Raw genomic sequence first — 16,690 nt, forward strand, 5'->3', positions numbered from 1 at the left:
CCTGCACTCCCTCCTGCTCCAATCCATGGAACAATAGGTTCTTAAATCCAAGGATGTGGGAATTGGGGATTTGGAAGAGGATATAGAATCTCCTCTTGCCCAGCAGTCACCAGAAGTATTAGTGGAGTATGGCAGAGGCAGAGAGAATACATCTCCATTCACACAAAGAGGCATGATGCAGATGTTTTGACTGTTGGCCTTAGTCTTTGGCTCATTAGCTTTCCACATTGATGCTACATTTCGCAGACAGAACATGCAACTACTTGAATTTCCCTTCTGCTGCCAGAGACCCTTTGATTTGTTGTTTCTTTTGTCTTAGACTAAGTAGGCTTATTTTTTGTAACAAAGGAAATGGCTAAATAATTGCATCAAATGGGGGGAAAATATACATACACATAATTCTTCCTGTTAAATTTATTTTTCTCTGTCTTTCTTGTTAAATAGATTTTTTTCCTACTTAATTTGATCAGACTTCTCTGCTTCTGTCAGCCCGGGCAGAAATTTTAGCCTTTTTGTGCCATGGACCACTCATAAACGATTCTCTGGACTATTGTGCAGTGCCACAAATGCCCCTCCTTACAGAGCTACCCACGCTTGAATATCTAAATGCAAGCGGCTTTCCAGATCAAGTTCATCAGGCACTTGCTAATGTGTTTCTGAAACACCATTCAAAGAGATGCTGCCCTTGTCTAGAGGAGAACAGGATTGTCCTAATCTCCTGCATCCAGCCCCAGGTGGTGCTTTGCTTTTCCCACTAGCTTCTGTAAAATTGCAAAAGTGTTAATGTTTTCCCAGTTGAGGGCAAAGCCACACGCAGAGGTCCTTGGACAGTCTTCAGAGGAGGTCTGATAGCTGCTGGTGGTCCATGATCTGTGCATTCATAGGGATACACAATAGACATGAGTCACAGGAATATTTTCTTTCTTTCTGTCCTGTCCTATCTCCCCAGAAACCTGATGGTTTTCTTCTCTTTTAAGCGCAGTATCCGAGAGGGTTTATGAGTCTTTGCTGTTTTCCTGAAGACTCAGCCTGGTTGTTAGCTAACCTACCCAGGAGTGGAAACAGGAATCTTCCTATGCTGTCCATTGTATAGATTGGCCTTATATAGGGTAACAAATGTAGGGAAACCTTCCGAGAGGCCTACCCTGCCAAAATCTCTATCAGAGAATAGCTGCAGTTGGCTGCAAGGGCCATCTGTTTGCCAAAATGTCAGAAAGTGTCACAGTGTGAATGTTCAGTACTTGTGAATATTCAGTCCAGAATAACTGGTGTTTCAGTCCCAGTGCTAACTGTGGTTGTTTGTCTTCATTTTATAAAACAGGAAGAAGGAGAATATCTCACCCTATTGAGGACACAAGCAAAACAACAACCTGCTGCGACCTGGCCATGCACTAACAGAAAGTTGTTCTGAGTTTTACAGTCGCCCTAGACATTTGCACAGGGAGCTGATGGAAACTCATCACTCCACACTGCTGGGTAAGAGAGAAGACACTCAAGCAAAGAGCTACATCTTTGATTTCTCAAGTTTTCCTCTCTTCTTGATGGTCTTGCCTCCTGTCTCCTTGAACAGAGAGTCCAAGTTTTAAAACCAGCCCAGCCAGAGGAGCAGTTATCCTCATTCTTTCAGCTGAGAAAATCCTTTCCATGTTATCCACAACTGTGATGAAAAGAGAAGCCCGTCTTGCCAGAGACTGAACTTGTCTGTCAGGAAAACACCATTTACAGGTAAGAAAATGCCATTCCCAGCAAATAATCTGGATCTTCTTCTGTGTGAGGCTAGAGAAGCTGCCCTTTGGGTAGAGCATTTTATGCGTAAAAAGAAAAAGAGACAGGCTGCATCCCACACCACAGGTCATTCAACTTTTTGTTGTTGTAGTTGAACAATATATTGTTGTCAATATATTTGACAGGTAACAGCTGGTGATAGGACTCTTTTAACTTTGGTGGTCCAAGACACAGGCATCTGCAGCTGAGTTCAAAGTGCCTCTTGCTCCCCATTGACTAGAAGGGAAGCCAGGAATGACAAGCTGCAGCAGTTAATAATTTCTGGTTTCATTAAATCTTCTCTATGGAAGCTCTGAAAGGCCATACAGAGAAGACCAACCCAAAGGCTTTTTTGTGTTTCCTGGCATCTTGATTTTATATGTTTCTGTATGCAGCTGCTTAAAATTATCCTGAGATCCACTTTTTTGTTTTTGCTCCACTCTACACAGTGTGGTTCATATGAGCTGAATTTGCTCTTTATAGCTTCACTTATGAATATGGGTCAGCACCCTGGCAGTTGAATACCCAAGATAATTTCCATGCTGTATATAAATAGTAGACAGTTATTTCACAGTTTCATGTTCAGCTTGCAGGCTTCCAACAGCCCTGTATTCCCGAAACCCTTTCTATTCTCGCAGCACTCGGGTTCTTGAACGCGTGACTCAACATAAATTATAGCAGAGGTTATCCCAGCCAAGAAAGTCCTGATTTGGCTTCTGTGTATTGTTGTTCTCGTTCCTGATGGTTGGCATCTAGTCACTAGTACTCAAAGCTGCTGTTGCAGGTCTTTCTAGCCCTGCGATGAGTTCAGCCACACGGTTAAGCTGACAGCTGAGTTACGCTACCTTACGCACGTCAAGTCGCAGTCGGTCAGTCCATCATCTTGCTAGACAGTGGAGGAAGTCTGAGAGTGTCCAGTTGGATGGATAACTAACGGCCAGCGTACCACTGCCCGACGGAGATAAGAGTCTGGTTAAAACCAAGGGAATTTTTAGACTCTTCCCAAATATCGCCTGTCTTTTGTTTGACACAGGACTTGTCATGTCTCCTTTTCTGCGTATTGGTTTATCCAACTATGACAGTGGCCCTTACCTGCCATCCCAAGGGGAGGTGATTAACCCTTACTGTGCCGTAATGGTTAAAGAAGCCGTGGAGTCAGGTAAGTGGGGAGTTGTTAAAGATGCATGTGAACTTTTATAAAACATATGTGTGCCTTAACTGTGTCATTTCTGGTGTATAGGGAGCACATTGGTAAATCTTTAGAAGGGTTTGTGAAGTGCTTTTTGTGTCTCAGCACAGTGCAAGTTTGGGTTTGCCATGGCCTGCAAGGCAATCTGATTTTAAGATGGTTCCCAACAAACCTGTGTCTTCAATTTGAGGTTATTATCAACTGAATTACAGGTCCTAGCATGTGGCAAAGCAGATGAGCTGAGCTGTATTTGGTTTCACTTTTCTATGAGCAGTTGCTGGTTTGTCAGTGGGACTCCAGAGAGATGAAATCTGGGTGTCCTAGAAATAATCCTGGGAGGGCTGTCTTTGTTTATCACATTTCTTTGAGGAACTGACAGGTCCAGCAACTTTTATCATTTAAAAAAACTAGCTCTCAAACAGCCTCAGCCTTTGCAGAGAGAGTTAATTTCTCTGCATAATTGCTGTAAAATGTTTCAAAGTGAAACCTCCCGCTAAGCTGTTTTCTGTGTCTGGATATATGGATTGTTGCACAGTTTTCCAGATTGAACAACGCTGATGAATCCTCATTGGAAAAACATTTCTTATATGTCTTGTGCATGAAAATAGTCCCAGTGAGAAGATGGAAGGTTCTTCAGTTCTGCTTTTTAAGAATAATGAAGATCAAAACCTTCAGTGTTAGGGAATTCCTCATATTGGCTGTTATTAATGTTAAATCTTTGATAAATTCCTAACTTGACTGCTGTGATTCTTTAAAAAATTAAATTAACTCAGAAATCCCTTTTATACCTTGAGAATCCTCATGACACTAATCCCCATAGGATGTTAAAGTGGTTTAAAAAAAGAAATTTTAGAATTTTAAAATGATTCCATATTTTACTGGCAGTTTTGTTTGTTTGTTTCTTTACTTGTTTGTTTAAGAGTCAGCATTTATCACATTGAACTTTAGCTTGGTTTAAATGATACTTTAAATGATTATGGAAGATGTGATGACTGGTAAATACAAAAGGAAAGAAAATACTGCATTGTGGCGTACTGATGTTTCTTTCCCACGCTGCATGAGAAGATATCCCTAAGATCTCACTTTTCACTGAAAATATGTCCTATTTTAGCTCCGTATGGGGCTTGGCTGTTTGCTTTAATGAGGCCTTTGAAAGCCATAACTCAAATTGAAGTCTCTGTCAGTTCAAAAGTGAATAAAATCAATTCAGTCAGAACAGACCTATATTTATTTGTCTTACACAGAGCTGAAAGCATTTTCTGGCATCTAACAAACACAAATATACTAAGGGATATAATTTTTGTGTTCCTGAGAGTAAATAATTAATAATAATGATAATACTTCTACCAACAAGAAATAAAAAAGTATGTTTGGGGAAGCATTTCTCCATTAGTGAGGATTGAATATAGGAAAAATTATGACCTTCTATTAGAAGATATGTTTGCTAGGGTGTAATTGCACTCGTCTAGCCATTGCTCAGAGCATGGTGGGGCAACCAGGGGGACTCCTCGTCATGCCAGTGATAGCAGCAGGAACCTCCTGAGATTAATTTATCTCAGACTCCCCTCTTAGGGTGGGTTGAACCACCCTTGGGAGGTGTTAATCTGCTGCTGATGGAGGGTGTCTAAATGTGTAGATGGCTAACTTTACCTTAAGGTGACTAAGCCAAGATGAGGCCATGGTGGGATCCATCTCCCCTATAATTCTAGTCTTCTGCAAGGATATTGATATCTGAGCAAATCAGCTACCCTTGCATTATAGCAGAGGGGAACAAACAGGGATTTCTGTGGTGGGATTCATCTCATCTTGAGGAAGACATCCATAATGGGTCTGATGAATCACACCCTAGAAAAGCCCAGCGCTCTCCGCTGACTCCAAGGGCAGTTTAGACAGTCCACTCAGAGGGACATGTCTGACATTCAGTGAGATGAGCCCGACTCTAAATGCCAGAAATGCTTTCAACATGACTATCCCGAGGAGTTGTCATGCTCAAACAGGTTTAGAGAAGGCAACAGGCAAACGAAGGTCTCAGGACAAACATTAGCTGATTATATTTGAGATAGCTGCAACCCTGCTCTATGATTTTTTTGATCATAGTTTGCTCTCTGGCTCCTTGGTTCCACAAAGCACTTGTGACTCACTGGTAATGGGATTCAAAAAAATGTTATATTGGTGCCCTGATATGCAAATTTTGGCTAAAGAGGCATGTCCAAGGAGCAGGAATGGATCAGCTGCACAGCTGGTAAGAGACGCAAACAATCCAGCCTTGTGCTCTGATACATGGCCATTAAGATTTCTTCAGGGCAAATGATTGCTATATAGCGATGAGTGCAGAATGCCGGGCAGGACGTGCCTAAACCCAGAGCTGAATCTGGGATAGATCCAGTCCCAAATCCCTGAAGACTCTGTGCTCAAACGGGCTTGGTAGGTGACTCTGTTCTGACTTTTGCAGTGCCCTGTTATGGATCAGATATATACCATGTGTAGCATTACCAAAGCGTGAGGAGTTTTGGGGGGGGGGGTTGTTCATTCGTTTGTTTGTTTTTGCAAACAGAGCAGTGGTAGATGATAAATGTGTTTGATTCCCCAAAAAAGGGAGTTTGAGTCTGACTTTGGGTTCGTGCCAAAGGCTGTCCCTTGTCAGCTGTGATGAATAGGTCATTGGGATAGAGGTCCCCAGGGCTCTGGGAGTAATGCACATCATCTGTGGACACAGGGATGTCACAACAAGGCCACCCTAAAGAATTTCAGAAGCCCAGGAAAGATCTTGGCCAGCCTTTTTGTTTTTTCCACTTGTTCATTTTGTAAAAGGGATCCTGGTATTTTATGGTATAATCTTTTTTAAAAAAAAACCAAAAAAAAACCAAGAACACCTCCTTGTAGTTAGAAGTGTAATAGCAATTTGTTACTGATGACAAACCATTTCAGAGATTATAGGTGCCTCTGAGGTATAAAAAAATCTGCCCTTTAAAAATGGCTTCTGCCTTCACAAGCTACCCGGCCCGGTGCCATTTTACCACCTGTCTTGGTGACATTTGCTTCGTGAAAGATCCTGCTCTGTGTTTGAACTCAGCAAGCCTCCAGGAAAAGTGCTCCCAGCTACAGTGGAAGCTACTGCCCGAGAAAGACAGATGCTATTTTATTTTTCAGGAACCCAGGGTTAGATTAATCCCTGGCAGAATTCCACAGACGTCAGCGGGGATGCGCCGGGGGTGACTGTCTGATCCCATATATTGGCCAGTTCGTTCACATTCCAGGGTTTGTTTATTTAAGCCGTATGTTTTGGAGTGCAATGCAAACGAAAGCACTTGTTTTGCAAGTGCTGTGTTTTACATCCGTGGAGTTTCACTGATGTAGCAAAGAAATAATGGTCCTTACTGAGGACTGTTCTCTGTGATGCTGGGAACTTTATGTCTCATTTTTATGTCTCATTTTGTCTGCTTTTGTTGAAAGAGTGAGTTGAATATATATTTGCAAGTTTGATGGGAATTAATTAAGCCTGCAGACAGTGAGCTCAGTATACGATTGCCTAAATCTGCGTATGTGCAAAGTCAACCTCTATGTAACTGAATACAGACAGATTCACCTTAGACTGAGGTGCTCTAAACTTTGGGGAAACTGATTTTGAACCTAAGATTTAGCTGCCCAACCACTTGTCATACTGAGCAGGATGAGTATGAGAAGTGATTTAGGCTGCAGGAATTATCTCTGCTCAGTTTTGTGATGCAGACCAGTGCTGACGGTCAGAATGGACTGCAGCTCAAATTCAGTTTTTGTGATTGAAACAAGTGCAAAAGTGCTTCATGAGAGCCAGATGTTGGGTTGTGGAGTGAATTTCAGCAAGTCAGTATTGGTTGCAGGGTCCTGCATGCCTCCCCTCAGGAAGCTGCTTTCTCAGCCTAAATCTATATAGTGAATATAGTTTACATCACTGGCTCTGGAAGTTGTTTCTCCTTTTGTAGGAAACCAGTGTACAGGGTGGTGAAGGGAGAGTTTATAAACTCACAGCCCTGATATTTGTTCTCTCCCCAATAAATGTTCTCTCATTTCCTGAGATGAATATTACATAATCAGAAGTCACTGTTTCCTTTTCTCCTTCTCTCCTGCCTCCATAACTTTGGAGCTTGTTTACCAATTTTAATCCATCCTGAAGGTGTGGTACAAACCTCAGAAATCCCTGAGTTCCTGCCTGTGTAAATCAAAGCTGAGCAGAGGGAAGAAAGCTGAATTAGTCCTCCCATCTAGGGAGAGATTTTCTCCCGCTTGTGTCATGTTCCAGGCTATCAGCTGCATGTGCTTTTCCAGCTGGGTGAAAATAGGGAAGGGCTGGGATTATTGGAAATAGGAGCAGGTTCTTTAGGAGACAGGAATCACAGATCTGCTGCTCACACAGCTGCTTTTTATCCTCTTATCCCACCAGCTTCAGCATTTGATGGTTTGAAAATTTGCAGAGGGTAACTGAAATAGAATTTACCTTGAGGAAGTGTCCAAGCCTTTTACAGTGCTGTATGAAATAAAATGGGCTGTATTCAATAAATAAAGCTGGCTGAGACTCTTTTCTGAAAAAACTAACCAGAGATAACTCTCTGCAAGCTAATGTTAAACCTCAGAGATACCCTTCACCATCTTAAGATGTGTCTGCTATGAATGAAGAGGAACTAATACATGAGGAAGAGGTGCAGGAAAAGTTTACTAGGTTGAAAACTCTGCACTGCTGTGGATGTATCTGCAGGTGTGCAAGACAGTTCATATATTAACATCCCTGAGTTAGCTGAGACGTACCAACTGACTGGACATGTGCTCCAGCTGAACCTTAATCACAAAGTGCACAAAGCTTTTGGGGGGATTGAAGGAAACCTGTTTTGTTTTGCATTGCCATGAGACAGATGATACATGTAACTGGTAATCTGTGATGAGATTCACCTGATTAGATGGGAATATCTGTGGTGTTGAAGTCTACATTTGAGATCTACTCAATAGAGTTCATGGAGCCAAGGGTGGAAATTATCTTTTCTAAGGTAGATGTCTGTATTTGGACAAATGAACACACCCTAACTCCATTGATTTATACTGACTATATTCTCTTCACTGGCTCTGAATGGAACCAACATTCGGTCAGCTCAGATATGGGCATACACATTGTAGACACCTAAGGTTAAGTGAGATAATCCCATCCTAGGTTTCACTTCACATAGTAACCTCCTAAGATACTCAAACATGGTCCATTACACACCATGCCAGGAGAGAGACCTTAAAGTGGGTAAATAACACAGATCTGTCTCAGGGACTGTAGACTGGTAGCCTTAGTGCAGATGAGATGCAAGTCCAGTCAATCCAAACCACTTCTTGTTGACAGAAAATGGCCAAGTGTACGTGCAGAAGAAGCCCACCATGTACCCACCCTGGAACAGCACTTTCGATGCCCATATCAACAATGGCAGGGTCATGCACATCGTTGTCAAGGACAAAAGTGCCGAAATGGTTTCAGAGACCACAGTGGAACTCAAGGTGCTGGCAGAGAGGTGCAAAAAGAGCAATGGGAAGACGGAGATATGGGTGAGCATCGTGATCTCCTCTTGCAGGATGTGATGGGGAACCTCTGTGGGGTAGGGGAATGCCTCATGTCCATACCAGGCTGGGACTGTAACCAGCGGAACAGCAGGAACAGGCTGCCATCCAAAGAATAATTATTTGAGTCTACTTGAGTATGACTTGAAGGAAAGACTTCCATGCATTATTTTTTTTTTTTAAAAAAGGGCATGGCACATTTATAGTACCTGCTGATGTTATATTGAAACAGATGCTCTCTGTTAGCAAGGATTCTGGTTCAGGTGAGCCATGCCCATGTATTAATCTTCACTTAGGAAACCCATTGGGGACAAATGGTAATATGAGTAGCTAAATGTGAATTATTTTATGTGCTCTGGGGAAACAGCTTTAAAATTTTTATCTGATATCAAGTAACTGATTCACAGCTGCCTGACTTCAGAGTTATGTCAGAGAAACTCCTTTAAAATCACTGGAGTAAATCTGAAGTAACAGTCTTCATAAGGTTGCTAAATGTAAGGTTGTGTTCCCCGGTAGTCCAAGCAAGAAAGTTTTTGATAATAGTCTTTAACACGTAGTATTCAGTATCAATGCCACAAATAACAGTAACATGGAAATACATTTGGAGAGAAACTGATTTCCAGAACTATTTTGTTTGTTTGTTTTATTTATCATGACAGTTCTCAGGCTAAGCTGCTTGGGTTAAGCAGAGAGTAGAAAAGTAAAGAAAGCCTTGGTCACTTAACAGAGCTAAGAGCAAGACTTGGTAGAGATCTGCACATTGAACACAGAACTTGGAAGGAATTGAGATACTTAGGGATGGAATTGAAAACCAAAAGGCTCTGCTCAGCATCACTCCAACCCCAGGCTTCAAAGCCAGGGGAGGCAGTAGCCTGGTGAGGAGAGGAGGCACATAGACTGGGGTGCTGATTGCTTGCAGCAAGAGTAACAGACCTGAGGACAAGTGGAGTTGGGAGACCCTGGTCCTGTTGTGTCCCTGCCTGGTAGCAACTCCTGAGATCTTCACCCACTCTCTAATACAAGTCATGACCTAGGGAGGGTGATACCAGATACCCCATCCTGCAAGGGTCATGAGGGAAGAGAATAAAAATTTTCTCACTTTTCTGTGCAAGGGCACTGTTTCACCTACAAGGTAGAGAGGTAACCTTGTTCAGGCTGTGCTGGAAGTGGGTGGGGAAGTCACTGTTGTCGTTCTCAGGCTGAAGAAATCCTTGAATGTAGGTCTTCTTATTCCTAGGCAAGTGGATCCAGATTTACAAAGGCACCTATGGACAGAGGTTCAGATAGGTGAGAATTTCCAGGTCCAGTGGGAAGGCACAAAAAATGCCTGCGAAAGCTTATAGCATCGCTTACATTAACTGTAGTGTAAGTTAGACTTGCAGAACGAAGTTTCTAAAAGATTTCAGCATCTTTTAAGTACCTGACTGAAGTTGGCTGGTTTTTTTTAGAGGTGCTTCTACTTTCCCCTTGCAAGATCCACTGAGAACGACAAGTTGTCGCTATAGATAATGCTGGTCCTGAGCTGGTTTCTAAAAACCTGTCCAGAGCTTCTGTGGTTTAGTCACATTTATCTCTTCTATGATGCTGCTCTGAGTGTTTGATAAGAGGTGATCTAGCCTCCTCTCTCTATAGTTGCTCCTACCTCGCCTTGTTGCCCCACACGGGTATGAGCAACACAAAAATTAGAGTTCATTGGCATTCATCAATTCCCACTACGAAAAGGAGATAGCTTGAGTCATCTGAACTGATTGTTGCTTCTTTGAATGACTGTTTAATAATTGCACTGATATTTTCTTCTTGTTTTTCACTTATCTCAACCAGCTAGAACTGAAACCTCAAGGGCGAATGCTGATGAATGCAAGATACTTCCTGGAAATAAGTGGCAAGTGATTTTGTTTGTTAATTGATCATTGTGATTTCCAGTTATGTGGGGCAGACATGGTGTCTTCACTGAAAGCAGTGCCTATGTTATTACTGATTTATTCATAGGAACGACTTGAAAGGAACACTCCAGAAAAACAATTTTTATTGTATGGTGGAGACAAAGATTGACTGTTCCTCTGTGATTTGCAAGGCAGATTTTTGGCTGATTTACCACTAAAATGGTAGATTTTCTCATTACTCTAAGATAGAATAGATACATAAGAAGCCAGCTCCCTCTGAAATCATTCTACCTGTATGTATGCGTGTAACGTGCAGTGGTGTGCATTACAGTGTAAATGTTGGGATACAATTTCTGGTTGACAACACCTAAGTATGTGTGTTAGCTGGGATCTTAAGGCCAAGAACAATCTAAGCAAAACAGGAAAAGAACCTACAGAGTGATTCATCTGATCAAATGCAGGTTTCTGCAGCAAGGTGAGCTGAGTCATTGACTGGGCTCCATTGCCTGCTCCAGCTAGACCTCCAGGGACATGGCAGCAGCTTAGTCACCCTGGACAGGGGACACTCTGTCATTTATCTGTCTTCACTGGGAACCAAATCTCACCTGCAGAGTTTGATGTCCATGTGAAATTCATTTTGCTTTGTTGAAGATAGTCAGTTGCAATCCAAATGCTCAGTCTTATTCTCCTGTCTTTGATGCCAAAGTTCTCGCTGCCTTTCACAGATGTGGGGTGAAGCTGTAAGGTGTAGGTATCTAGAAGGACCTTCCATTTATAGAAACACAGAAATACTGAAAGCAGCAAACAGCATGTTCATACTGATATTTTCTTCATCCATTCCTACCTTTAATATAGAATAGACTATTGTTGCCTCCTTATATGTTATATCAGAGAGGCCAAAGCATAGAAAAAGCAAGTTGTGTTTGTATTACAAATAGCAAGATCAGCATCAGATCACACAGGAGGCCGGTTTCCACAGAATACCTATGTAACTTGCTGTGTAATGCGTGAGTAAAACAAAACAGAGATTGAGGGTGAGATATTGTGTGTGTATCCAGATTTGTAGACACAAGCACATATATAAGTGCACATGTCTATATGAATGTGTAGTCAAAATTGGTTTGTTTGCTGTTCTAAAAAGTTGAAATGTGAACTGTGAATAATGGCATGGACACAGCAAAGGGCAAAGCAATTTTTGGCATGGAAAACTAACATGAAAAAGAATATCCTAGGAACATACATATGTGCTTACTCAAACACATGTGCATGCATACATAAAGGATTCAGTCAAATACCCACATATATATATACACACGCGTGTGGTTTTGTGCATATATAGATAATTAATAACATTTATGTAATTTCATCTTTTTTAGGACATAGTCCTTCAGTGCTGTACAAAGTTAGAATTTTATGTTTAACTGCAAATTATCCCTCCTTGGGAAATTTCTGGTCTACATTTCAAAAGCAACATTATGAATATTCAAGGGAGCTCAGAGTCCAAAGTTTAAAGTCAGTTTAGTGTCCTTGTAGGAATGACAGATAAAAAACATCCAAACAAGCCTTGTGTGGGTTTCAGAAGATCGTATTTCTTAAAAAGATTGGTTTCCGTGAGTGAATCATTAGCTTCAGTCACTTAGTATTCTGGCAGCTGCATTTTCTCAGGGTGCATGATCAGGACAGGGTACCCTAATGAATCTTCTGTTTCCTTTCCCCCCAGATGCAAAGGACCTGTCTGACTGTGAGACTGAAGGCTTTTTCTCCTTGCACCAGCGCAGGGGGGCCATCAAACAGGCCAAAATCCATGATGTCAAGTGTCATGAGTTCACAGCCACCTTCTTTCCACAGCCCACCTTCTGCTCTGTCTGTCATGAGTTTGTATGGTAAATGAAAACAGATCTATGCATTTTCCCCTTTTAACCCTAGGGACCAGTTCTTGTGTAAACGTTGTGCTTAGGGACATGGTTTAATGGTGGACATGGCAGTGTTAAGTTTATGGTTGGACTCAATGATTTTAAAGATCTTTTCCAACCTAAATACGATTCTCTGGTGAAGATCTGTCAGTAAAGGCAGCAGAACTGGACCCTTGGCATCTTACTTGTAGAGTTATTGCATCACTTCAAGGATGTGGTTCACAGTTGTAATTCCAACTGCAAAAATTCCCTTCATTTTTTTTATTTTTTATAAATATTTTTGTCTTTGGCCAAATGCATAGACATGTCTCATCAGCCCTGCTTGTTATTTGGATATTGTGAAATTCAGAATGTGAATATGTGCTGAAAAGGCTGTGAAAGCCACAGAGAATCACTACACTAGATTGAATGAAGATATTTAGATTAGAGAAGCTCTATAAAGACTGATAAAAAGCAAAGCTGTTTTATTCTGTTTCTTTCATAAATGTTGCTCTCCTTTCTTCTGCTGAGGCTTTTAGAAAATTCAGAATTAACCATTTCTCTGTTTATTTCAGGGGTCTGAATAAACAAGGCTATCAATGCAGACGTAAGAAACTTTTTTGATTTTGTTACTATCATTATTTACTTGTTCCTTTCTTAAGGAATTTTTTTATTAACACCGTGACACACTTGTTCTTTCAGAATGTAATGCTGCCATTCATAAGAAGTGCATTGATAAAGTAATAGCCAAGTGTACAGGATCAGCAATCAATAGCAGAGAAACAATGGTATGTATTATTATTTGGCTGCTTTTAAAAATCTTGGGTGTCATTCAGATCTCTCCAACATTGCTGTAAAACAACTTCTGATGAAGGAAAAAGTGCTACTGAACTAGAGGCTGTGTGATCTGATCTCTGCCCTTTGTTTTTTACTTTCCCAGTGGTTTCATTACCTCCTACTTCTGATTTACTCAAATGCAGCTCATGAATAAGCAGTTGCTGAATCAGGACTGACATTTTCCTAATGTATGAAGTACAGCTCAGAGGGAAGTCGTGGACATGAGGTGGAGATTCACTGGAGGAAATTCTTCACTACATGATGTTAGGCAGGACATCACACTGAATTTTCAGAGCAGTATTTTAACATCCCACTCTGTGATATCTGAGATTTCCAAATAGTCAGGGGAAGATCTAGCATCTCCACTATTATTTATTTTATTTTTCTCATATCAGTTTATTATAAACGTTTTTTGGTGGGCAAAAGTGGAACTTAAACTCTAGGTAGGACTGTTCCCTTTTTCTTAATTGTGTTCCACAGCTTCTGTTTGCTTCCAGTCCTACCCTGGCTCCTATTCTCCTTTCACAGTCTTTAGAAATCAGATTCATCTCACCTGTCTTCTGACATCTCCAGGGTAGATGTACCCAACTTTGTTACCACCTTTGTCTCCCTATAAACTAGAAGAATAAAAATAGGTTCTTCCAAAGAGTGATTCATGACAACAAATGTAGACATCCATTTCAGGATGGGATGAATAATTTTTAGAAGTACCCCTGGTTTTCCACTGAGCATTAAGGGAGTCTGGGTGTGTAGCTGAGATGTAAGATGTCAGATAAATCAAGACCAGGGATTAAATTACCCAGTTCCCACTGAATTGCACAGATATTATGTATCAAAATTTAGCTTTGTATGTCTGAATGATAGTTATAGGTAGTTTCTTCTTGGTGGTCATACTGAAGGATAAAGGGGCAGTAGACATCCCACCTTCTGTGGTACAAGTCTGAGGGCTGTTGGTTTTCCATGCAGAACTGAGGTGGAGAGGGGTGAATTGCCAACACAGCTTTTCTTTTGCAGTTCCATAAAGAGCGGTTCAAGATCGACATGCCTCACCGCTTCAAAGTCTACAACTACAAGAGCCCGACTTTCTGTGAGCACTGCGGCACGCTCCTCTGGGGCCTTGCACGGCAAGGACTGAAGTGTGATGGTGAGTCTCTGATGTGTGGCATGAGCTGAGCATGGGAGTGGATCATTCTTTAGAGGGTTGCAATCTGAAAAGCCAAATCTCATTTATCACACTTCTCTACAAGACCTGTATGAGATGGCATCCAGGGTGGTGAAGGAGTGGTTAAGACGACCGTCCTTCAAGGAGGATCATTTTTCAAGGAGGACAACTGCCAGTATACAGGAAGAGATGCGGTCCACGAGGCTGAAGAGTCACTTCTCAGAGAGGCAAAGAACATCTCAGTGACACTGCTGATCTTCCAGAATCACTCCTAGTATCAACTTACATGCTTTATTTCCACTATCAGACAGACCCCAGACACTTCACCATCTTCATAATCATATACCAACTGGGAGATCCTGTTCTGTGATTACGGTTTATCTCTGACCCGATAGACTGTAGAGTTTTGGTAGCCTGCAGCTGCAAAGACTGATGGATGTAGAAATGCAACCTTTTGCCCAGAAGAAGATATAAAATAACTCTGTTTCCATAGAGAACCAAAAAATGACCTGAGTACCGTCTCATGAGACATAAATGGTGCCCAGTCTTTGAGCTCTTTATGTGGCTGATCTCTGCCCTTGACCAAAAGCAGCACATGTTCCTGCCCAATCAAGGGTTTGACATGATGTCAAACAGCCTAGCTATTCTTCGTTGTCCTGACATCTCCTGTTCTTTCTTTCAGCATGTGGCATGAACGTCCATCACAAGTGCCAGACAAAAGTAGCAAACCTTTGTGGAGTTAACCAGAAACTAATGGCTGAAGCTCTGGCGATGATAGAGAGCACCCAGCAGGTAAATATTTTAAGCCTTAACAGACCTGGAGAAAGGAGGATCAGTTGTTCAATATTTGTGTCAGTGAAGGAAATAAGGGCATTGAGTGGAGTGATGTGGGTAGCAAGTTCAAAGTAAAGACTAGGAAATGGGTCCTTCATGGAGTAGGTGGTTAAGCTCATCTCAGCACTTTGTGGAAGCCAGAAGTTTTCATGGGTTCAGGTGACAATCTCCAGTGTTCGTAGAAGAGAAATCCATTCAGGAATAATAGAATGTCTAATTCTGTTAATAGAAAAGCACTGCCTTTGAATCGGGAAATCTCTGAGCCACCTATCTCTGGAGATAGGGAGAATATTCTGAGGAGATGACTTTGCATGCCTGAACTCTTCTTACATCTTTACCTGGTGTCTGCTTGACCCCCGTTGCAGACAGGACATGACCTGGATGGACTCTTGCTCTGATTCGGTACAGTTGTAGTTACATTATGTTCCGTAGTTTTGTAACAGGGTCCAAGGCAGAGTGAGAGGAACTTGATTTGGGTCCTTTTGCTGTTGCTACCTTGCTCCGTGCTTGTGACTTAGCAATTTGTCCCGTGACTCTTCAGATCTGTTTGGAATGAAACTCCCCAGAGCATGGACTCTCATGAAGAGACTTGGGCCTTGGGGATTGGATCTAGATGCTACTGTCATGTAAACAACACTGTATGAACACAGAAAATGGAATTCAAAGAAGAAAAAATAGTTTGTCACAAGCCCAACACCGTAAAAGAGTTTAGAGATTCTAGATCAAAATCAGGATTGTTAAGATGCCTCTTGGCTCTTGAGTAACCTCAGAGAGGGACAAAATCTGTGGGTGCCTCGTTCTCCATATTTAGGTTACTCAAGTATCCCAAGGCAGCATCTTCATCCATACAGCAGCTGTTTTTCCATTTATACCTTCCTGAGGGACTATCTACCAGGTTTAGCTCTGCATATTTCTCACCTTTATGTGACAGGTAGTGCTGCCAAACCTCCAAAGAGGAGTTTTTTCTGCTCTTGCTTCTCTTTTTCCTACCTGCTGCCTCTCTGCAGCTCCTTGCACTGTGTACTTGAAGCCACCATTGAGAGGTGAAGAGGGCAAACACTAGATACTTTCCCCAGAATACTCGTCTAATCTCCAGAAAGTCAGGCTTTGGGAACTTCTTGAGCCATAGGTGGAGTCTTAGTGTTTAGTAGCCCTCAGAGGATTTATCTTTCATGCTTTTGTCTCATCACCCTTGAATTCAGACAAACTCTTAACTTCTGCAACACCCCGGTGGAAGGACTTCTTCAGAGTGACATCCAAACACTGTACAGGGATGAGGCTGCAGCATGTTCCAGCCTCTAGTATTTTAACAGATTTTTCTTCAAAGAGGACTATTGGGAAGAAAGTTGTTAATTAAAATGCCCTTTGTTTGGATAGCCAGGGATTCAGCCCCCTGTGCAAAATAGGGATTCTCTATATTTGCAGTACAAAGACCTGTTAACACCCGCACACCTCTCACAGAAGTTTATGGGTTCCTCTACATTACCAAATCCCTAAATGTTAGGTACAGAGATGCTCTTCTCATAAGCAGAGACATCTTCTAGATCTTGGCTTCTGTGAC

General features: G+C 41.8%; 1 protein-coding gene across 5 annotated transcripts in view; it reads left to right on the top strand.

Annotated features, from left to right (window-relative positions):
* The window catches only part of PRKCQ (protein kinase C theta), a 67,379-nt gene that overhangs the window by 17,925 nt on the left and 32,764 nt on the right, over positions 1 to 16,690 (top strand). For all 5 annotated transcript variants that reach the window (XM_074828052.1, XM_074828050.1, XM_074828054.1 and 2 more), the window contains 10 exons: positions 1,322 to 1,476; positions 1,571 to 1,725; positions 2,798 to 2,923; positions 8,310 to 8,509; positions 10,343 to 10,403; positions 12,125 to 12,287; positions 12,872 to 12,903; positions 12,999 to 13,084; positions 14,148 to 14,277; positions 14,978 to 15,087. In XM_074828052.1, the coding sequence (XP_074684153.1) occupies positions 2,806 to 2,923; positions 8,310 to 8,509; positions 10,343 to 10,403; positions 12,125 to 12,287; positions 12,872 to 12,903; positions 12,999 to 13,084; positions 14,148 to 14,277; positions 14,978 to 15,087 (900 nt within the window). In that variant the 5' untranslated portion in view covers positions 1,322 to 1,476; positions 1,571 to 1,725; positions 2,798 to 2,805. The remainder of the gene's footprint in view (positions 1 to 1,321; positions 1,477 to 1,570; positions 1,726 to 2,797; positions 2,924 to 8,309; positions 8,510 to 10,342; positions 10,404 to 12,124; positions 12,288 to 12,871; positions 12,904 to 12,998; positions 13,085 to 14,147; positions 14,278 to 14,977; positions 15,088 to 16,690) is intronic.

This window comes from Strix aluco, chromosome 5 (assembly GCF_031877795.1).
Source record: "Strix aluco isolate bStrAlu1 chromosome 5, bStrAlu1.hap1, whole genome shotgun sequence".
In the NCBI taxonomy this organism is placed as follows: domain Eukaryota; kingdom Metazoa; phylum Chordata; class Aves; order Strigiformes; family Strigidae; genus Strix; species Strix aluco.